At 35.9% G+C, this 24,973-nt stretch overlaps 1 protein-coding gene across 4 annotated transcripts in view; it reads left to right on the top strand.

Annotated features, from left to right (window-relative positions):
- tn (tripartite motif containing protein thin) overlaps positions 1–24,973 on the top strand; it is a 107,698-nt gene that overhangs the window by 74,037 nt on the left and 8,688 nt on the right. The window contains exons 4-9 of one of the 4 annotated variants that reach the window (XM_076121992.1): positions 18,738–18,896; positions 19,050–20,483; positions 20,702–20,912; positions 21,000–21,956; positions 22,061–22,233; positions 23,201–23,341. In XM_076121992.1, the coding sequence (XP_075978107.1) occupies positions 18,762–18,896; positions 19,050–20,483; positions 20,702–20,912; positions 21,000–21,956; positions 22,061–22,233; positions 23,201–23,341 (3,051 nt within the window). In that variant the 5' untranslated portion in view covers positions 18,738–18,761. Of the gene's footprint in view, positions 1–11,350; positions 11,559–18,737; positions 18,897–19,049; positions 20,484–20,701; positions 21,957–22,060; positions 22,234–23,200; positions 23,342–24,973 lie in introns of those variants that run through there. The other 3 variants (XM_076121990.1, XM_076121991.1, XM_076121989.1) reach the window with 3 other exon arrangements.

The raw sequence follows: 24,973 nt of genomic DNA, 5'->3' as shown, positions 1-24,973 counted from the left end.
AACATTAAACAAGCAGCGTGTGATTGGCGTACCAACTCTTGACTTTAATATATATTTTAGTAAAAGTCTTGTACAATAAAATTATCAACTTAATAATCATTATATCCAAACGATAAGAAACACAATCACGAGAGAACCACGCACCTCGACACCAAAAGCGGCCGAAAGGAGGGTGGCAAAAAAACAATTTCATCAACTGCTCCCTATTCGCCCATTGTTTTATGAAAATCACCGCGGTTCTTAAAATCAGAATGTTTACCCTATTCTGGCTTCCCATAACAGCCCTTATAATGTTTTTTTGCTCTCTAATTAACATAATTTGTTGGCATCAGAATAAATTGTTTTAGGAATTTGCACTTTTGTGTTACCTTGTTTTCTTTTCCGTTCTTCGTTCCTTTTAAGAGCTTAAAAATAAATTTTCGACTTTGTTTTGCATTGTTAGGATGTTTTTTCATTAAAATCAGTCTATTTTAAGAAAAAGGTCGCTAGGCAACATTATATTCAATTGTACGGCAAACGAAACTGTTTTCGGACATCTTCATATGGCAGATAGTTGAACAGCTACAAGCACAACGAAATGAATGATGATGTCTTGGATTCTTGAAGTAATGAGGAAATGTCTTTGATTTTTCCGATCCCCAGAATTGCATTACTTGCTTACATTGTATGCTGGATTTGCCAGTTGACGGTTCGAAGCCATTTTTGTCGTAGTTATAGCAAGGACTCTAAGAAAGCTAAATTTCTGTCGCCATCATTTCACTCTCACAATTTTTGTTGTGAGGGCGAATATCTGTCAGAATCAATATCAGAATATCTGTCAGATATTTAGTTTCAAAAACATAAAAGGTATCTTAAAATCTTAGTACACATAACATTGGTAAAAACCATAAACATACCTATAGGCTATACATTTTACTGCATATAAAATAACACTCACATGGTTTCCGTCGTTTTTTACCTTTGACGTTTACAGCCCATCTTGGAGTAAAGTCGGTTCAATTTCCGCACCACAGTTTACAATCGCACTAAACATTGTTGATGGAGAACAGATGGCATCGATCCATCAAATAATAATAAGATATTCATCTTGATTAAAATTCTTAGTAGACATAGAACGAACGACTGCCAATTTTAACCGGCTGAGTTGAGTGAGATTTGCAGAACTCTGGATCAACTGTTACTTGTTATATTCAGTGCTGTTACATACAATTCGTTAAATCACGCCTTTCTCCCATTGGAACAGGCGACCAGAGAACGCGACTTGCTACGATCCCCACAATCTTCTTTTTATTACACCTGTTAACACTTCAAAATGAGAATTATTAAACATCATCCTGTTTTACATTAAAGTGCGATATTATGAAGTGCTCCAATTTTTCAACTTTTACAATGTTAGTCCTATGTTATAAGGAACAATCCTATTGCCATGTACTGGGCATCTTACAAACTCCGGACTACTATCGAAAATATTGCAATAGCCCGATAGCTCTACAACCCGCACTGAAAATTTTACAATCAGCAGTCCAGCTCGAAAAATTATTCAATTTCCAAGAACTTTTACATAATCAAGCGAACCCTTTTAGCACAGAAACGTAAACATATCGTCTCAATTCTAACAATTTCAATTCGATTAATCTCGAACATTTTCATTACATAACACATCGGTAATAACAATATTCTGTACGCGATGAACTAGGCCTGCCAAAACATGTGGATCGAGAAGAAATATACGTAATTTAATTAGTTATATCAGACGCCTATGAACAATACAATCAAAATAGCAACGAAATTGGGACACATTACCTTCTTCAATAGACTTGGTATTAATAAACAAGAAAAACATTCTTGCGTCGGTTATTCCTTTTTTCTGTAAACAGATTTTTATAAGTATAAAAAAATAAAACTTCTTCGCCTTCACGACTAAAATACTATATATCGTCCCCGTAGAACGAAAAGTCATTAAGTAACAAAATGTTCAAAATCGACTTATAAATACCAATAAAATCAGTAATTTTTTCTCCATATTTCTGTCTTACTCTCGTATTCATAACGTAATTATTTAGAAAAATGTAAATCGCGAGACTTAATTAAGTACATTATTTGATTTGTGACAGTTGAGTTACAAGTAACTAAGTCACTTGATTACTTTTTCTCTTCTTTGTTGAAAAAGATACTTACGCATTAAAGTTCCTTATCTACTTTTTCCGCATTACTCCCTATAGGCATGTCTTAAAAAATAGTAATGCGAAAACTCATCAAAGTGACTTAGTAATTTTATTGTATGTGATATTTTGTGCGAAAAGTAACTAACTACCATTAATTATTTTTCGAGCTATATTATTTAAGACCAGACGTTTAAAAGAAAAAACGACAACTAACTATAGTGTTCTGGTTAATATTTTCCCTGACTGTAGATGACATAACACATTAGAGAATTATAATTAAAATGTTTTGGCTACTTTTCACTCAGCAAAAACACTACTAGATGAAAGGTTGGTAACTATGTCCCGTGATACGATGCTACTTAGTGAGATTACGCCCTTTGACCTTAGGACCCTCGCCGCGCCCGCGCATTACTGCAGTCATTCGCAGAGGCGTATTTTAAGATGGCGCGCCCTGGGCTCCGCTAGCTTTCCGCCCCATCAAGGAATGAAAAAACTAAACTTTATTTTCATTTTTAACAAATTAGTTTTTTACATTGTCCTGATCAATTTTATTTATTAAATCGGCTTTAATCGACCTTCACCTCCTCTGGGCAGGCTGAGTCGTCCAGATCTGTAATGCTCAGTTCCGCGGTCTTTGTGGGCCTGGACACTCGGAAGGTGTCCTCCCCGATAACTTTCCTCAATTTAGAGGCCAGGGCATCCGCTTTTCCGGTCCCTGACCCCTGGGAGCTCAACATTCGAGCTCCCGTAGCCGCAACCCCGAAGCGGACTATTTCATTGTCAGCTTGGTTTATTTTGTCCTTTGCGTCCCTAATAATGTCTCTATATGTCGCACCGCTTTTTGCCGCGTTCAGCTGCAGCTGGAGCCCGAAGATTGGGCGCCTTCTTCTTCCTCCTTCTTTTATTACAGAATTGATGAGTATCTAAACGACAATAGCTCTTGGGAATAGTCGCTCGCTTGATTAGGATTCTTTGAAATTAGGGAACTTTGCCATAAATTGTATAAACTCAGTAGCAGTAGGTCTAAATATTGTAAAATATGGGCACTTAATGATGCAAATAGGTGATGTTACATACAATTTGATGTTAATCATAAAACTGTCACTTTTTTTCTTTTATATTGTTCACAACCAATGTGCTCACTTGTTGCCCATATTCTTATTATCACATGCTAGTAGGTGCTCCCAACATACGGTATGATCAGAGACTAATAAATAACCTAACTATATTCATTTTCCTTAATTGACGTTTAGTCTATATCGCTGATTGTTGGCAGCTCCTCGCATGATCAATTATTGTATCAACCACATTGTAAAACTTTTGGCGATTGAAAAGAGTGGCCGTGAGTTTCTTGCTAGCTCTTCTCATAAGGCTCCACCCCCTTTCCGAGCTAGTGGTAGATTCAGTAATTGTAACGACTATCATAAGTGTCAATATTTGACCTAAATGAATAAATGATTTGATTTTGATTTTCTTGCCCTTTTTGTCGGCTTCCGTAGCCTTGGGCGCCTTGCTATTTTTCCCGACGAACTGCTACTCTTTGGCAGCCGTCGGTTTAGTGAACGGCGGTTTGGAAGCCACTGCACTGTAAGACGCGGCTGTTTACCCTGCTTCTCCTTGGTCCGGAGACCTGTGAGCTGCGGTGCGGTGGCGGTGGCGTGGCGAATGCGTTAGCAGGTACAGCTGAGGACGCTGCCCCTGGTTTTTCTGGCGCGGGGGTTGATGCCGTTGCCTGTGACATGTGATCGACCTCCTCTTGCAAGCGATAATTCTGGGCCTGACGCGCCAAATTCTCCTTCGTGGCATACTGCCTGCTCGACTCCGACACTGCCAGTTTGACGTTCCTGGCAGCGTCTTTGAGGGACTTTATAAAGGTCACCCTTGAGGTGACCGGATTTGTCGGCCACCTCCACCACTGCCTGGTGGTGAGTGAGGATGGTGTCCGCCAGCTGGATGGTGAATTTGTCCTTAGGGTCATTGTCTGACACTTGCTAAAACTGGGCGTGCTCCGACCCTCCGCAACTATGCTATGCAGTCAATACGGCTGGGCTTCTTGCCCCCGATCTCCTCGGGTTTGAGCTTCTCGCCTCTCCCACTTACATCATTTGGGTTCGTTTTCAAATTTAGATTATCCAAACAGTTCCCGCGAGTGTGGTGGCAAGTATCGTTCCACCGAGGTAGAGGCCCCATAATCCGGTGACCCTTATACTACTGGAGGGCGGGAGGTGCCCCAGTGGCCGCTTGCGTCTGGTTTTTCTGGCGCGGGGGTCCCCGCAAAGCGAATGAACTCTGACCACGCAAGGCCCCTAAAGGGGGCGCCACTGCTGGAGTTACTCGGGATTTTCACAGAGGTGGTCTCCTCGCGACCCAGCCGGTTAAGGCAAGGCCCTCGGTCAAGGATGGTCGGATTTACGATAACCGACGGTTGACGAGGGCGGCAGCGGCCTGGCTCTTCGTCAGCTCGGGGCAGTGTGAGTGCCTACTGAGCCCGTCCTCCCACTGACGGCTCACCTGTCCCGCACCTGTGTCCTCTGCAAACAGAGGGACACGCGCAGTAATTTTTTGTTACTCGCGATCACTGTTTCCCCAATTTCAATTCTATTAAGCCCCCTCACCCCGACAAGATGCAGACCCAAGAGAGGAAACCGGCCCGGGCTATAGCCCTTCTAGCCCTAGGGTAAATACACCCCTGCAAGGAAAGATTTGTTAAATCTTTGTGTCAAAGGTGTCATACTAAGCGAACTTTATCCTTGGTATGAATCTTTACCTGTTAGTAACGATGTGTTGGATAGGCTATGTGAGCCTGACGTCACTTAGCTCGAGGAAGAAGAGGAAAATGATGTGGCTACATCATTAATGCTGTTCTATTGATGATTTTGTAACGTGTTCTTGTTCATTATGTTTTAATTAGGTTTTGTATACTTAAAGACAGTTTTTTTATCAATAAATGTTGGCTAAGAATGTTGTTTTACTTTTATACTTTTCAACTGATAGGACACTAGTTTTAAATTAGGCAATAAATTAATAAATAAGCAAAGTCTATTAAGTTGGGTATTTTATTTAGACATAGTTATGTAAAATATGTTTTACTCCTAAAATAACTAACTGATTTTAGTTACTAGTATAATATTTAAATGCTGATGCGAAAACTAACTAACTACATGTGAAAAGTAACTAAGTGACAGATAAATAGGAAAACCTTGGGGTAAAACAAATTATCCTTTACAGTTAATAATTTATATACTATTTTCGTGGTTTAATACATATAACATATACTTAATTAATATATCTTCAAAACAAAACCTTTCATGCATCGATAACTTATCTCCGAAAAAAGTTATATTTTTTTTTGTCATTTAAGACATAAAACACCTCGTATCTCAAAATCACTTAAGTGTTAGTTAGTGATTTTTCGCTCTACGGGGACGATATATTCTTGCTAGATTTCATCAAAATCGGTTTACGATTTTGATGAAATCTAGCAAGGATATATCTAATGATCTCAAATTAAAACTTTTTTTTAAACAATTGCTCTATATTGGGAATAGTGGGAATGCACCTTTCTATACGAGGAGAGCCGCGTGGATCAGATCTATACTAATATAATAAAGCTGAAGAGTTTGTTTGTTTGTTTGTTTGTTTGTTTGTTTGTTTGTTTGTTTGTTTGTTTGTTTGTTTGTTTGAACGCGCTAATCTCAGGAACTACAGGTCCGATTTGAAAAAATCTTTCAGTGTTAGATAGCCCATTTATCGAGGAAGGCTATAGGCTATAACTAGCTATAACATCACGCTACGGTCATTAGGAGCGGAGTAGCAACGAAAAATGTTACAAAAACGGGGAAAATTTTGACCCATTCTCTTAGGTGACGCAAGCGAAGTTGCGCGGGTCAGCTAGTAGTTAATAATGATCTTGAGTTCTTGATTTTTTTTTATTATATGTACAAATAGTCTGTAAAAATATGGTAATTTGTAAACTATACATTTAAAGTACTTAAAACCTAACTTTTTTAGTCTAAAAAAATATTTAATTCTCAACTTTAACTAATAGCTCTTAAATGAGAAGGCATTTTAACAATAAAAAAGACATGAGAATGGTTATTTCACTTATTAAAACCACAGAACTCAAAGTTCTCACCGAGCATCAAAGAGAGGAATACCGCTGCACATAATTTTGGCACGAGCCGCTTCTATTTATATTGAAGTCATTGGCATTTGTAGTGAAAAGGACAGATAGATATCTTATTTATAGTAGTGAAAGTTATTGGGTTAGACACCTTGATCGGACTTTTTGTTTTTTGGTTTCTAGAATTCATAACATTTTTAGATCGGGCAACAAAGTTTCATTGTGAAAGTGTGATATATCATTAGTTGTCAACTTCACAAATATTTTCTACTAGAGGCCGCCCGCGACTTCGCCCGCGTGAAAACCCTTCCCGTGTAAAACCCGATCCCTCAGAAACTTCGAGATAAAAAGTAGCCTATATGTTATTCTGTGTCTTCAACTACATGCATACCAAATTTCATCGTAATCGATTCAATAGTATTAGCGTGAAAAGGTAACCAACATATACATACTCACAAACTTTCGCATTTATAATATTCGTAGGATGTACCGTTTGATACTTCATATCGCAAAGACCGTACTGGAATAAAATCAGAACAAAGTTGGTTTTCCTGTATGTATATGATTTTAATTCGACTGTGATCGAAATTGGCCCAATTCTCTACAACATTAACAAACAAAAACCTCGTGTCCTTATTACATCCTATAATTTAATAACACGTCTTATCTCTATGTCATGTCTATACTAAACCAGCACCATGATTAATTTATAATTATAACACAAACATACGTCTTTAGGTTAGCTTTATAATTACCAGTATTTGTCAAGCAAATTGATAGTACGTACTTCTCAATAAACGTTAATTATAATTTAACTAGTAGATCTTGTGACTTTCTTCGAAATAATTATTTCTCTTTTCAGTACATATTGAGATCAGAATAGAATTTTTGACAGAACCTTTTACAGGCAGATAATCATTTTTATATTGTTACAAATTGTCTAATTTCAACTTTATTGACCTAAAAGATCATGCATTTATTAAAAAATATCCACAATAACTTATTTGTATTTTTCTAAATTACGCTTGCTGTCTGCAAAGACTAACCAAAAGTTAAAATAATCTCAGTCAAATTGCTACGCCTATGAAAAACAATCCGCAAATATTTAGAAATTACAAACTAACATTTATATGATTATCAGCTATAATTAGATACCAATGAACTTATTGATTTATTAAATTATGTTATTTACTCTCGTTTATATAATATCAGAGAACTAAATTTTAACACCTATTTAAGATCAAAATTGACTTAAATCAGCTTATTCAGACTCATTGAATAATGAACTAAATCTCAATTTTAATAATATTACTTTATTAAATATGAGACATGAAAATTTTCATCTATCCGTAGTAATAAATGCTATGCAATGTTACCCGTATATGCAAGACTTTTGAATCAAAATTAAGTTTTCGAATATAATTTTATTTTATTTGTACTTATAAATACTATTTATTTACTTAAGAGAATCGTTTCAGGGGAAATCGGGCAGAGGCTTGTGTCAAAAAATCTGTTAATAGTTATCTTAATACTAACGCCAAAAGATTTATCTGCAATAAACCTTTATCTACCCCTAATGATACTAATCTTTTAAATCAATTACGCTTTAAGCATTTTAGTCATAGAATCAAAATTATGATGTAAATGAAATCATCAGGCGAAAGAATTGGCTCTAGAAAATGTCTTTTTAAAACACGTTACGCCATGTAACTTTACAGCGTTGTGTACTAAGAAAGAGCATTTAATTGCAACGCTTCACAAAGTGCAGTAAAACCTGCCTTTATTTTCACTCGGAGTTTCAAATTGTCTGTGCAAGACAAAGTTCATTGACACCTTCCATTGTCGAACGTTCTCACCAAAGTCAGTATTTTGTTTATCAATAGTGAAGATTTTAGTAACGAAGAAATACTTATGAATAAAGATAGTTGGATAAATAAGTATTTTACATAAGTTTGGTATTGAATACAACATTTTGATATTTTAGAAAATAGTTACGTTTCGTTGTAAGTTTCGAAGTTTTCTTACGAATTAAAGTTAGTGATTATGTTAAGTTGAATGCAAAACTCTGTTATGAAAAGTAATAATAATGTATATTTACTCTTTGAATTTATTTTCATGTTAAAAAAGTTGCTTAAAACAAAGCTGACCGTACATGGCGTTACATTTATATTAATACCTTAGTCCAATATCACGTCGATTTGCGATACAAAGACGTCACAATTTCAGTATCCTCCTAGTATAAAAATCACTCTTCCCTTTTTCTTACTTGTACTGTTTACAGCATACTTTAAAACTGCGTGTTTTCTTCGAACATACTTCAAATGTGTTATTTTCAAAACGTCTTGCATGTTATGTCTAATAGTTAATATGGAATCATTGGAAACGTTTATCTTCTAAAACATTATAAAAGTTTATAATGATAGTTATAAATACACTGTAGTTATATTTTTTTCTGAATATGTACTTTAAATGTTTCACAGTACAAACATATTACACAGGAAAAAAACCGAGAAATGAGACTGTACTCACACAAAATATCTAAAATTATAATCGTTATAACCCATACATCACATTACTGAAGGCCAAAAAAATGGGTTAGTTCCCATATTTCAAGATTCGTATTAATTTAATCAAGTCTCTTCGGTCATACAACGAGACCGTGTTGTTCTTTGTTTACACGTGCCTTTAAATAGCAAGGAGTAAATACTGCGGAGAAAGATCGTACTAAATCACACACGTTTTCACACGCTTTGTGTGTGACGTAGGGGAGAGGGGGGGCGGACTTGACATTGATGTAAGGAAACAAAAGTTTTTGGGAAGTTTTGAGTTGAGTTGAGAATTTATGAGTGCATGTTTTTGTTTTGGTAGTATAAGCTCTTGATTCCTGGTTGACGTTATTGTGTATAAATAACTTGTGTTAAATAGATTTGATAAAAGTTGAGCGATAGCGAGACTAGACTTGATAAAGAGGCAGTCTGTGCCTGGTTGATATTTATCGACGGAAGGTACTTTATCTTTAAAATAGTCAGCGACATGGACTTATACCCTTAACGAATATTAAACCATTTTGGCAGACACTTTAAGTCTGCCAAAATGTACTCTACCGATACCATTCATCATCACCAGTCTAACCTTTCTTCCAACCACGCTGAAATCGGCTTCCAGTCTCACCGAAGGTTGAATACCAGTATTTTACATGGAACCAGTATACATTAGCGGTCGTTATATAAAATAGCACGATACCTCTTACGCTACCGTGATACCAATACCCGAAATACTACAATTTTTTAAACAAAACATTTATTCGGGCAGCGAATTACACATAAAAGTTTATAATAAACTCAGTCTTTCAAAATCCCAAGAACTGTACACAGTCCAGGAAGCAAGCGACGACACATTTAATAATATTTAACGTTGATATATAAAGAAAACAAGCACTTAATCCACTCCCACTTGTACGAAAATCGGTCAAGTGCGAGCCTTGTTTATGTTCAGTCGCGAATGTTGATACGTATTTGGACATCGCACAAAAACACGAACGGGTTTTCGGAGATTTCGCGAAGTTTCGTTTTGTTCGATTGGAAGCAGTTTTAATATGTAAGAATATTAAAGTGAATTTAATAACCAATTAATGTATTCATTGGAATAACTACATAATGTTATATATGGTATTAACTAAGGAAAGTGTGTCTGTGTATATCTTGTAAAAATGTTAGCATGTGCAGTAGTTTCGCGTTTAAAAAAATATAATTTAATATTTTTTGTGATTTACATATTTTGTAAAGGGAAACTGTCTACAATGAGCTAAAGACAGAATATGGATCTCTACATCATAACAATGCGTAGTTCTAATTAATACCTTTATATCATCTTTTTGCCTTATAATATATAAAATACTATATATTTTAATGCTGACATGTTTCACTCAATCATGACTAACAGGGTGATCCAAAATAGTTAAATTCTCTACCTTAGTCTGAAAAGTAAGATATTAAAATATTACAACTAATTCTCAATTCATATTTTACTTTACTCTTTAGAACATCATAATAACAATCTACATATTTCTTAAGTCACTAAAACTTTAAAACAACTAAATTCAAAACTACGTTTGTTATTATGAATCAGTCTGTTATTCATCTTTATTTAAAATAACAGTTTCATCAAAACTGTATATTTCATAGTTACGAAGTATTTATTTTATTCAAATGTTATCTGTTATCCGGGGTAAAATAACTGTAGATGTTTTGATATTGTTATAACATACCTAAACACCTTTGAGTTGAATATAAATTAGCCAAAAGATTTTATTTTGAGAAAATCTTCTTCTTTCATAAATTTTATTTTATAACCTTTAGTCCGGAGTTTGGTAACGAGACCGGTAAATGGGCTCACCCCCTATTACATGAGAATATTTTTTTGAATGGTGTAATATGGGTGCCTTATAGCTTAGTGAAATATACCTATGTATTTGATAAAGTATGAAAAAATAAAATTTCTGAATATTATGTTTTCAGTTACGATAAAGGTTCCTAAAAAGGGTCAAACAACTTTACTTACTTTGTTTACATTCCTTTCATATATTTAGAGTCAATAAACTCGTTTAACGCCTTTATGACATAAAGCACTTAAGATTTCCTTTCCAAAATTGAATCTAAACAACAACAAAGATTAAAAAATACTTACATAATTACTTTAATATTATTGTTTATTACCGTTATTTAATTATTTAACAATCATTAGCTAACTACTTAACTGAATAGCATCACTCCTTTATCTTAAGGAGATAAACAGATAACACAAAGCTTGTTTTGATTATATTACAATCTGTACATAATTCTTATTAAAAAAAAGTGTTTACGAATTCCAAATGAAATAATGTCAATATTTTCAAAAATCATCACAAATTAGTTCTCTATATTAACTAACAATTTAAACAAGTGAAAACAATCAAACCCAACCTGTCCAATGACCTTTCGACGTCCAAAAGTAAACCGTGACGGGAGGAAAATAAATCCCGTATGCGCACGCGCCGTCTAAGATCCCAAAATAAGTTCCCGCGCACGACGTATCGAGTTCCCGTCAGTATCTACCAAAGTGTGCCACCGCGCACACCCATCCTGTGATAAAACTCTAGTCTATAGTGCCACAAGCCGCTACAATATGACAAGTAATAAAGTGTTATAAATCCCTGTTCACATTTACCCTATAACCCCTCTTGTGTGAATTGGATTACCCTCAAGTGTGTTTTATGTGGCTAAATTTACGCTGTAAGTATCCGCTTTGTTTTTTAAATAAGGCTTGAATTATTGACAAAGGAATGACAGTAACAAAGAATTGGCCACTGAACAGAAGTCCAAAAAAAAAACAGCTGATTCAACCGCCACATAATTTGACATATTGAATAATTTTGCGAGCTTTTCTCACGTCCATTCTTTCCATACTTATCCTTCTTGAACTGTCTTTTTTACCCTTTACTGCTAATGTTTACCCATTAAGTAATTGTCCAAAATGAGCGAGTTTCCTGCATGGCGGAGGAACGTGTAGTAATAAAGTTTCAGCACGTGCTAAAGTGTGCTATTTTGAACGATGTTTAGCAAACTATGGACATCTTAGGGTCTATTAATACTGTAGTTTATGTTATAACACTTTAAACTAGACCAAGAGTTTGTTTATTTGATGATTATTTTACTCGTAAAATCTAAAAGCTAATGAAGTTGAAGTACGTCAATTGAGATTTAAGCTTTCACGATTTTAGATGTTTAAAGTCAGGGTCTTATAACGTTTGAAGAATTACTTGTTTAATAAAACAAAGAATAATGAACGTCAAATTTCTTGTAAAGCTTATGTAGATTTTGTTCAAACGGAGGTATAATGTTTTAATTTAAAAACTAGTAATATAAAATACATAAAGATATTGTTATAAAGTCTACAAAGAATAATAAAAACATATTTTATTAGCGATTAGTTTGTAAAATGAAACGTTTCTAAGAAACCCACTCAAAGAGGTATCCGTTCAAGATGTTATTTTTACTTTGAAACTGGAACTGTTACACCTCTTTTATTTAAGATGTTTTCACAATCGATGTATTTTGGATCACATAAAACTTTATTTTTGACAAAAACACGTACAAAATGTCATATTTGTTCTTTGAAATTAATAAATAAGTCAATAATTACGATACATACCGAAGGGCTATGACAAGTTATGCTGTATAAATCAATCAAATATATTTTATTAAGTCTTGCATCCCTTTCTTTCACACGTGAAACTTGCTTAGAGAAAAAGAGACAAAGTATGCACCAACACTTTCGCCTTATCAAAATGCTTCGTTTTTAATCACTCGTCTACATAAATGCTCTTCAAAATACAGTACAATTCACAAAATATTTTCCAGCATCTTGAAATTTCCATTGTTCAGGGTATTAAAACAGTTGGGAACAATAACAAACCAGTTATATTGGACTTTACACAGCCATTTTGGAACAACAAAACCTTTGAATTTCCAAAATAAATTACCGAGAATCGATTTTAGTCTTGTATCGAGGCCTGTGATTTCAAAGTTACGGAGTAATTATCTTCACAAATTCAGTATTTCCTAAATATTTTGTAAATAAACTTGACGGTGGTTATAACTTGTATTTACGTTTGAAACAAGTCCAAAACTTCGGAATCCGTTTTGATCAACTATTGTACGAGAAATGATAAAATATTTGTGTTTCAAACTGTTTAAGCGTTTAAATATCTCGAAGGGTATTTGAGTTGTTTTATTTATGAGATCAGAGAGTTGATTATAAGCCACTAATGACTCAATTTTTTTTATCAATAACGTCTTTTTTGCAAAGCCAAAAAAATCTTTTTTTGCATTTAGAATAGCATAATTATATATAGGATTAATTGAAGGTAAAACTGTATTAGTGGAAAATTATCGATTTTAAAGCAGTAATTTTTGAGAAAACAATAACTTTTAAAAAACTGTGTTACGAGCCGTATAATATTGGTATAAGCCATCACTCCAACAAAATTGACACAAAAGTATCAAAATCACGTGACTGCTCTAAAATAACGAAGGGTAAAATACGTCAGTTGTTTACCAAAACGGGTAAAATTAGCTTGATAAGGTGCTTTATTTGTCAAGACGTAACAAAGCCGACACATGTGATTCGAACGTGGTAAACACCTTTGATTATAAATGATCTTGATACTTTACTTTGAATCACTTTCATTTAGCTGTCGTGTTTTACAACAAATATTTTAGAATGTGTTTAAGTTAAGGATAGCGCATATTATTATGCATTAATAATAATCAGATATTTTATTTATTTTATAAGAACTCACAATTTCATCTGAAAGAAACTTAACTTCATTATCAACTATCAAAGATACTGTTTATACTGTAAGTACCCATTTAAATTTTACTTTAACCCAACTCTCTCATATCACAAATCCCGTATCCCTAAAAGCCTCGCAGGCAATATTTCAAAACGTCACCAAATAATTTATAAAAAAGTATTTCATCACGTCTTCAGCTAACATTATTCCGGTGTACTGTCAACAAAACATGATAGATTTCCACAAAATAATGTATTATTCAATGCAAAAAACACGTCGTATTATTCTTGTTTTTACAAGAGCTTTCATGTAATCTGACATCATCAAATATTGAGGTTAGACACGTTGGGCGTTAAATGTACAATGTGGCGATTTTATTTATAAAGTGAAATGCTTTGTGACATTTCCTTTAAAAGCGTGATAAGGGATTATGGACCATAATTAAATGTATGGTATGGATTATGAATAAAGTTAGGTTTTGGATTATGGGGCTACTTTACAAACCATTTGAGTACGTTATTTGTAACTTATTTAAATATGCTGTTTTAATATATTACTTTGACTATTTATATCTTTCAAAACAACCATAAAATCTGTCATTATCATATTTTAGAATTGTTCCCTAACATTCAAACAAGGAAGCGGTTTGCAGAACTTCTTCCTAGAAGTCAACCAAACGTTTACCTTGAGTGACTTACACAAACCAGGAACTGTGAAACAAAATGTCTTTCTGTAGAAAACGTAACACAAACGAACAAAAGCTTTGTGTACAAGCCAAATACGTAGAAAACTGACTCAAGCTCTTCAATGAAAACCGAAAAAAATAACCTGTCTGCCAAAACGACTAAAAATATAAATGACGTATCCATTGCGCGCCTACAAGGGAAGAGGTGAAACGTATTTATAACAACCCACGCAATGGAAATTAATATATTGATGCTGGAACCAAAACACGGTAGGAATGCTATAATAGTCTGAATGGTTTGTTTAGAGATGAAAATAAACGTGAGTTCATTTGCAAACTAAATATTTTTGCATTATAAAAATAAACTTGGATTAGAATGTATTTAGTCTGGACAGGTAACATGTTTCTTATAACGCACTAAATAAATTGGTTTTAAATCGCTTAAAATCTAGAAAAACGCACGAACATTTTACTGCTTCTATCTTGTTTATATAAAGCCTTGGGTCGGTTTCGTAGTTTTGGGGAAAAAGCTATTGTTTTCTATCTTTATTAAGTACAGCGTAGCATTTGTGAATAGCATTGAAAACGTAACAAACAGACATAAGGACAGTCAAACTTTTGCATTTATAGTAAAGAACGAAAATATGGATTTATCTATCCATTTCAGATATTCTTGGTGTTGAAATACTAAACAAATCTTAAAACAGTTGAGATGTTTTGCATCATGCAGCATTGCACTGCAGTATCAGATCAAAGTTGCTTTATTATTCCATCATCCTAAAATTTATGCGTGCATGCAAAATTTCTGCTCAGTCAAACATTGAGATCTGGGTCAGAATATACTTGCAAGATTTACACTATGCACGGCGAGGAAGATAAATAAAATTATAAGTGAATTGTGTGAAAAGGGAATTGCGAGATGAAACAATTTGGCTTATTTTGGCGTGTCTGAAATGTTCACTAAATGTAATTTTACGGTACTAACTAATTGTACTGTTTTTGACTTAATCTATGCCTGTTAATTAATTATTGAATAACATAAATGTCTAAGTTTGGTCAAGGGGAGAGAACAAAGTTCTTAATTTTGCTAGTATGTACCATTCGTGAAAAATGTAAGACTACCATCGTGATTCATATTAATGCCTTTTAGCTAAAAAATTAAATCAAGAAAAGGCTTTCAATTTATTATTATAGATAGCACAAATATTATTAAAAAGAAAGATATCAAATAGGTAAACTTTAACTGCTAAAATACGCGAATTCAGTCTTACAAGAACCGTTCAAAATATTCGCAAGTATACAATAAAATCAGCAGAAATTCTCCAAATTCCAAACTGGTCTTTCTAAATGGATTCTTCAACCTATTCAAAAGCTATAATAAAATAAATCACTAGCAATCCAATTAAATATTGCATCCATCAAGCATTTTGGACACAAGACACGATGTTTGCAGCCAAAATATTTTGTCAAAGTTTAATTAAATGCTCTATCAATCAAATCTTAAATGTGGAAAGCTGGAAACGAATTTCTTCGATTGTAAGGTTTAGCTTTACGCTAGGAATTTTGATCTTTGCAAGATGGGAACGACATAGAAAATAATTAATAGGTATAGATCGTAGTCTTACTAATTTTCTTTAGTTCTTAGTTAGAAGTATTTGTCGATTTTTTCAACACAAAACTAATCATAATAATAACAACAATTTATTTACGCAAAATAAAGTTTTTCTTCTAATGAGGCGTTCTGCTATTGGATAAAGGTTAATATAATAAATATGATCATCTGCAACAGATGAATGATGATGATGATAAATCTGTCGATCTATCAGGCTAATAAAAGAAAGTAGGCGAAACTTATTTTCCACATGAAATCTTTGCTGCGCTAAAAATCAGCAACAAACTAATAGCCTAGTAAGAAATTATGCAAAGAAACAAGGTGGGATTAAATCTTAGTATGATCTCATTGACGCAGACGTCATAGCAAGGTGTGACGTAGATCATGACGCGATTTATCCATAACATCTAAATATAAAACCCCGTCAGAGTTTGGAACAGGATTTGCAGTAAAAGATAACGATCACTAGAATAATTCTGACTAAAATGCGAGTACGGAAATGATTGTGAAATGCACCTACATTTCATGAAACGCATAATTTTCAAACGATTTGTATGAATCATTCAGGAAAAAAATGCTCGTAAAATTTTACAAAATGTAGGAATGAAGTAGCCTAGAAATAGTATGCAAAAATTTTTGCAACCAAAATGTCCCGTGTTTCTAAACTGTGTCATTTCGAATAATTTCTTTAAAATTATCATTTTACTGGTTCTTATATTTAGCTTACAGTCATAAATTAATATCTTAATGTAGTAAGCACCAAATCTTCAATGTTTATCCATGGCAAGCGCACATTTTGTAAAAGCTTTAAAGTCAAGTAGAAAAAGATTCATAATGTCATCGGTCGCAAATAGCCCAGTTCCCTACAGAGTTTGTCGCCATGACTCAGGGCTGGACAAGCCAAAACGACTCACTTTTAACACAAAAACAAATTACCTAACCCTACTACACGTGGACTCCAGTTTTTATGCTTTACTATTTTTACGTCTGTGATGCGATTGTTGTGTCATTTACAATATTAAACGGAGTAGCCTTTCGGAAGCTCTTAAGAATTAGTTAGGTAGTTTTAAAGATTATCCTCTGTCATTTTGCTTTTGACTGCAGAGTTACGAGTGTGTTACGAGCTAGTGTCGAAAGGTTTTGATTTCCATGACCTTAATAAGTGCTTGTGATTGTACGTTACTCGATACAAATAAGTTTTTATTCACAAATACTTGTTCTGTACTTAAATACTTGTTTTGAGGCTAGTTGGACTTTGTAAGCCTTTGAAAAAATTAAATATGCAGGTGATCTAAGCAATTGACGTCGTTCAATAAAATACTTTATACAGATGTGCAATGCATCCTTAAGTAAAATTATAGCATATTAAAATTTATGGAACAGTTTCCGATTACCGCAAACATGTCGTTTTAAAATTCTATAAATGCCTAACTTTTGCTGTTTGTCGAGACTAACTTCCTATCTAATGCAAAGTCTACTTTAACACCTTTATCATAAGGTTCAAAATCACTTTCACTTCTTAGATATTCGAGAAAGCTTTTCAGAAACTTTGAGTTAGTATGTGCCCTACTAAATACCACTTTATGGATACCGTCATAAGAATCAAAATGAATCATTATTCACAAGCAGAATACAAAAACCAGTGAAACTTTATGACAAAACTTTTGTTTGCTAGCAATTTGCAATATAAACCCTTTACTATAAGACCTACATTTATTTTTGGTCATTCAATATTTGGATACTCAACAATCTAAAATTGTATCACTGAATTTTTTACTTTCTTATTTTAAGCATAAGATTCAAAATCGTTTAACGTTGAAAGTCGAACGTCCAGTCAAATAGGTGCGTGGAATACCAAACGCGTCTATTTATAATATCAGCCGGATCTCAGAGGATGCGAACACCAAATTTAACTTCTCAGCTTCGTTCATAACTAAAACGAGGCAAATGGTGCCGTAAATTCTATATTTGTGAAGGTCGTTTCGTATAAAAAGGTTATTAAAAAAAATTATAAGATATTGAAAATGTACACAATTATGTCGATGTACTGTAATATGCAACGTTAGTCTCAAATTATCGTCCCGTTATATTAAATAACCTATAACAAAATTGGGAATATGTTTAAGAGGATCATAAAAATTGGTCCTACTGACAATTTCAGTACTCGTTAAATCAAGTCAAAAGCTTCACTCAACTCAAACAATTTTGCCGCAAAATTTATCAAGAAAGAATGTAAACAATTCACATTTTTCTAGTTATAAAGTTCCCTTTGAATATTTCCCGAGCTCAGTGTCAAGTGTAGCACTGAATTTTAAAGGAAATTTCACCTTCTGAGAGAATACGACTTTGATCAATATTGAATCACCGCGTTCCTTCCAAACGAATATTAATGTAAATCGCATCGGCATCTTTCCTGCTCGAGATCTCAGATCGCTTAGATTTTATGAAGAAAGACTTTGGACTAAATCTGTGAATTTTAGCAAGATTAATAGCTTTTCGGAGTATATTATTACTAGACGACATGTCGTTGTCGACCCAATTCTTAGCTGATATTTAAATAATGAACACTGATTCTAAATACTATTCTGAACAGATTCTTTAGATAAAAAATATATGTTTAAACACTTGTGTAACATCTTTGAATAAAAGAACCTAATTTTAAGATTTTCACATATTTTTATAAGCAATATTCAACGAATATTTTAATCGATGACTTAAGCCAAATTGCCACGAAAAAAAATTATGACTATAAAACTATGTATTAAGCAAATACGTAACTTTTTCCCTACAAATCCTAAGGTAATTTTTTTCTTCCACAGGTACCTAAACAGCGCTAAGCAACTATGGAGCAGTTCGAGTCGTTACTGACGTGCTGCGTCTGTCTCGACCGGTACAGGAACCCGAAGCTGTTGCCATGCCAGCACAGCTTCTGTATGGAGCCGTGTATGGACGGCCTCGTCGACTACGTCCGTCGACAGGTGAGAACATGTGCCAATTAACACGTCAACAGAATGAGCAGTCCTACTAAATTAAAATACATGTCTTTTTTCAGTGGCCTTGTAAATAATATGTTCAATGCATGTGTTCAAAACTAATATGGACAAAATATTGAGTGTTCATTTGCTTTACAGGTCAAATGTCCAGAATGCCGTGCCGAACACAGAATCCCATACCAAGGAGTCCAAGGATTCCCAACAAATGTCACTCTCCAGCGATTCTTGGAGCTCCACGCCAATATATCTGGAGAACTTCCAGACCCCACTGCTGGGCAAGTCATGGAGAGATGCAACGTATGCTCAGAAAAAGCATACTGTGCACCATGCGCCCATTGCGACAAGAAAGTCTGTGAAGACTGCAAGTCGGCACATATGGAAGTCTTAAGGAGAGAAATCTCAAGAATCAACAATCAAGTTCGCCGTGGTCTAAATAGGCTTCAAGACATCCTCGGTGTGGTAGAAAGAAACACATCCAATCTCCAGACAAACTGCGGAGCAGTGGCCGGAGAGGTCGACGAAATACACAAAAGACTAGCAAAGGCACTCAAAGATAGAACAGATTTCCTAAGAAACGAAGTCGACCGCTATTTAGCAACAGAACTTAGAAACCTCACTCACTTGAAAGATAATCTAGAGTTAGAGTTAAGTAATATACAAAGCAATTGTGATCTCGCCGATAAATATATGAACGACGATGTCGAATGGGAAGACACGGAGTTAGTAGACACTAAAGAAATATTCCTCAAAACGGTCGAGTTCCTCAGAAACTTCGATTACGAAGCTGGCGACTATAACCGTAGGATACGGTTTATTATGACACACGACCCTAATCAACTGGTCATGCATGTCGCTAGTTATGGTGAGCTGAACATCACACAACCCAATGCGTACTCAGCAGGAATGCAACAAACTCAAGGCCTAACGAGGTCTAAGAGTGACCATCGCTTAGCAACGCAGTTCCGTCAGCAAGAAGAAGCAAAGGGTTGGATGGAGAACGACGAGCCAATTCTGGGTGGTCGTAAATTCGGTGAGCGACGACCACCACCTCCAGAGAAACACACGAGAGACCCTTACGGAGCCACTGACGATTACAGCGGCTACGAATCTGAACACAGACCAACTCGTTCAAGGTTCCGATCACGATTCGTGAAGAGTCACTTAGATAATGACTCTGACACAGAAACTACTAGCCGCTCAGTAAAAGCTGAACAAAAAGAAAAGGAAAAAGAGAAGGTCGCCGATACTGAAGACGCTACTCGAGGCCCTCTTAGTGGCATCTTCCGACTGAGTGACTGTCCACGTGTCATGCAAAGGATACTGGACGTCGACAGCGGGAAGAAGAAGGAAAAGAAAGAACCTCCACCACCTCCAAAACCAGTTCAGCCCGCACCTCAACCCCGTCGCCCTCCCCCAGCTCAAAGGCAACAAAGTGAGGACGATGAAATATCCCGTCTTAAAAGACAGAACAAAGGCGCGGCTTCATCACAAGAACCCGAACGTGCACCCGCACGTCCAGTTGAAGAAGAACGTAGTGCCATAAACCGTAAACCACCCACACCGGCGCGGGAGGTGAGTTGGGAGGAAGATACAGATTGAAAAAAAAAGCCAGCAGTACAACGTAGAATTTAGACAAATCATCGATACTAACAAGATAAACCGCGAATGAACTAACGGCATTCCATACAATACACTCCACGTTTAACACATTCATACACACACAAACACAACACAAAAAACAATCTACCTACCGTTTTGGTGTCAATACCGATTTACATGTAATTTCTCAGGCGTCCAGTGACGGTGAATCAGATGATGAATCTGTTGGGTCCCTGCAGCGAAATCAGCGTAAAGTTGCTCCCCCTGTTTCCAAACCAGCAGCAACTCCCAGAAGACCATCTGCGTCTGAAGTAACGACGCCACACCGTCCCGCTGCTCGCGCGCCTAGCACGGAATCAAGCGCTTCCACGGAAAGTTCCGGCTCGGCGGTGAAACACACAGGTGCCATTCTTACCATCGCTGAATTAAAAGCAAAATACAGCAGTGGTGCGCCTCCATCAAAACTTGGATCTCGTTTCTCTTCCACAGGAAACGAGAGAACAACACCAGTGGCAACCAACGGCACAGCTGGCGGTGCGCAACGGGTCCAGAGCCGCTTCGTCGGTTCTCAGCGACCCACACCTGCGCCCGCCCCCGCCGAGCCGGCGCACGAAGACTCCGACACAAGTTCCGAAGAGGAAACCGACTCGTCAGAGGAGAGCGATGAGGAGCCTGTTACGCAAAGAAAGCCCGAGAGCCAGGCGATGGCTCGTAGCGACATCGGTCCGCTGCTCGCGAGAAGCACTAATGCTCGCAATGATGCTATTGAAAACAAAACAAAGGAAACGCCCGCGCCTACGCGATACCGCACAAGGCAGACATCTCAGACTGAGGAAGAACCCGCGCCTAGGTACGGCACCTCGTCTGGTGGATCCTCGTACAGCAACCGATACGGAAGCAAACCAAGAGAGACTGAACGAGAGCTTGAGACTCAATCTTCTATAGACGATGAGACCAAGTATCCCACAGCTAGATCGAGGTACCTCGCCCTGAAAGAGCGCCGCAACCGTCTCGCGAGAAGTAAGAGCAGTCACACCGGTTTCGGTGTAGGAGACGACGACGATCAGGACGATCCGGTATCCCCGACGACAGCGTCACCCTCTGCGTACCTTGCGGCTCGATACGGCTCCGGCACTGGTGGTTCGGAGTTGTCTCGCAGCCGATCTTCGCATGCATTGAAATCTAGAGAGAGCTCGCCTGAGCGGCCTACACCCGGTGGTGAAAAAGACGGTGCAGCCCTCAGTTCCTGGGCGAGATACTTAAAGAGCAAATACGGCTCGCGGGGCAAGGACCGCGAACCAACTAGCACATCGTCGAGCACTTCTCGTCGCCTGTCTCTCGGGCTACCTTTACGCTCGGCAAACGAGCTTGCCAGTTCTGATGACGATTCAAAAAACGCGGCAGGCTCCCCCATCTCCCCTACGGCGGCTACAGCAGCGGTAGCAGGTTAGAATAACGGCGTGGCGTGTACATAGTGTTATGCTTAGGTTGACTGATGATATTTTGTTCTGCTAATATTTTTGAATGCTAATAAATTTTTCTGATGTTAGGTTTCGCAGCAGCCGGTTCCTCCCCTAGGAGCCAGTACATGCAGAAACGCCGTTTACAATTCAGCGTGGGGAGTCGGGGGAGCGAACCCGGATGCTTTACTTGGCCTCGTGGTATCGCTGTAGGTCCCGACAATACAATGGTCGTGGCCGATTCTTCTAACCACAGAGTGCAGGTAAAATTATAATATTTCTGTATATTTCGCAAAAGCAATTCTAAAATGTACTCAGAATGGCACATATGCCGAGAAATGTAGCACTGCATTTCCTCTTACGAGCGGAGTAGAGCTCTAAGTACTTCTTTAGTGGAAGTAAGTGCTGCCACAAGAACACACATGTTGGACTTAAAGACTCCACACAATTATTGTACTACTCTGCGTTCGCTAAGTAACTGAATTTTATAATGCCAGCTCTCAAAATTTATGCTAAGCTTTTAGCTATGAGAATATAATTTATAATAAAATTGAATGTTACTGTAGCCATTTCTGAAATCCAATTTTTATATGGACGATACATTTTAAAATCCCACAATTTATTTACAGTAAAATAGTTTTCAAGTGCAAACACGATGCAATAGAGGAAGTATCATAATTTCTGGTTGTAGAACGATGAATGTTGATCCAAATATAAATGATGAAGTGATGTTGAACGAATGCTGATGCCCGCAATAAATTTTGGCACAAGGTCAAAACAAAAATTTACAAACTGAACCCATTAAATGGTTGTAAACATTGCCTGGCTAATTGCAATGTTGTTTTGCTCTCCAGAAATGATACCTGGAGAACTGGAAGTGGTTGAATAACAAATTGCTTTTACGATCCGAAAACAAAAAAAGTTTGAATAGCGGAAAGCATTAAGGCATATAAATTGCAGTGAGTTCCGGGCCAAACATGATTTGTTTGACAGTAGCACAACCCCCAAAATAAAAGTATTAGAAAACCGTTATTTCAAAACAATACTCGTTATTTTAGTTTCGTTGTCGAAAACCATTTTTCGAAGGCTTACTGAAGGCTATCCACTTTCATACGTCAAGTTTTTCAGTTCTTTTACTATCATTTGCGGTTGGAACAATGCATTGGAAAAATATCACCGAAAAATTCACCTGTCAATAGCAGATGCCCACAATAATATTTATTTTTGCAGGTGTTCGACTCCAATGGTATATTCGTGAAAGAATTTGGTCAATACGGGAGCGGTGAGGGCGAGTTTGACTGTCTCGCTGGCGTCGCCGTCAACCGCATTGGACAGTACATTATTGCAGATAGATACAATCATCGTATACAAGTGAGTTGATTGATTGTTTGCCTCGAGTAAGTGAAATGAAATGTTAACAGGTTAACTGTTCGCAGTGTTCGCATTGCAGAGACAGTACATGAATAATTGCCGTGCTTGTAATGGATAGTACGTGGGTTAATATAGGAAATTATTAATTCAGCTTATGATTGATATTTTAATGTGACATAATTAGTATCACCAAAGCGTATGTAAATTCAAATTCAGAATATCCTTATTTTTGTAAATTTGGTATAATGTATTTGAAACAGTCAAATATTTTTTTCGTTTTATAAATTCTCGTGAAGAGAAACTCACGGATAAAAATGCATAGAATGCTAGCCACTTAGGTTACAATCTTGCAATTAATTTTATGCACAGCACTTATAACTACTCATTTATAAGTTTGTTTTATTATTTGGTGAGGAATAGACAGTCATTTTAAATTGCCCTACACGTAATTTTCTTTCTTAATCACCTTATAAATAGTACAAAATATCTCAATAACAGCTACGAAATAGCTACACGTATAACTTATTTACTAAAAGCACAGCAACATCAAACTGCGCGTTCATATCACATTAGTGGGATAATATTCGCAACGTCAGCTCGTTGCAGCGATATAACGGCTATTTTTCATTGTGAAATATTATTGGCTAGCGTAATAACTTTGTAGGTTTGATCTATGCCACTCTTGAATATTAATGGGTAGAAATATGCATTGTGGATGATGCATTAGTAGTTGTTTTTTCAAATTTTGTTTTTCATATTTGAACACATTTTATGTTATACATTTTTTTTTTCATATGTCTTTATATTACAGTCAATCACCAAATGTGTTGCTATAAACTCGAAATCGATTTAACTTATGTTTTTGAAAATCGTCTTTAAGACACAGGAAAGGTTTTTATGTAAGCAAGAAAGCAAAGAAAATCCGTAAGCGAAGCTGCGCGGGTCAGCTAATAACAAAATAAAACTAGAACGTCTACATTTAAAAAAATAATCGCGTAAAATTTTACTCTCAACATAATAATATACTATTACTTTCACATGAAAGCCTAAAAATGTCGAACAATATACCAAAGGTATCTATAACACGGCAAAGATTTCAACAGATTCTAGCAAACATTTTAGATAAAACAGAAACCATAAAAGCAAGATGAACCAAGCTGAACCGTATTACATTCTGAGCTCCTTTTGAATTTTATCGCTAAAAGCGCAGGTTAAGCTTTAAACAAAAGGAATGAAGAAACAGCAACTACTCTTGAAATCTGAATTCAATTTTACATTCAAAGAGTTTCGATTAAAAATTCACAATGCAAAGATGCTGGATGTTGTTGATACATAAATCTTTCTCGGACTTTATTTCTTGCTGTATTGGGGTCGGCATCTAGTCTGCCCGTATTAGGTTAGATTTTAAACTCTAAGGAACGACTGCCGTTAAATTTTGGGGAATGAAATAGGCAACCGATATTTTAGATAGAGTTTGCCAAAATTTATGAAGGAAATATGGTTGAATATTTTTATTTTATTAATTGTTATTGTAAAAGTATGTGTTAAAAGATACTGTTTTTAGCGTTTCTTCAAATTTATTATATAACAATAGCCTAGTGTCTTTTTCAAGAAAATAGTCAATACAATGTT

This window comes from Anticarsia gemmatalis, chromosome 13 (assembly GCF_050436995.1).
Source record: "Anticarsia gemmatalis isolate Benzon Research Colony breed Stoneville strain chromosome 13, ilAntGemm2 primary, whole genome shotgun sequence".
Classification (NCBI taxonomy): domain Eukaryota; kingdom Metazoa; phylum Arthropoda; class Insecta; order Lepidoptera; family Erebidae; genus Anticarsia; species Anticarsia gemmatalis.
The sequence above is the reverse complement of the archived record's forward strand: the minus strand, read 5'-3'. Positions and strand labels throughout refer to the sequence as shown.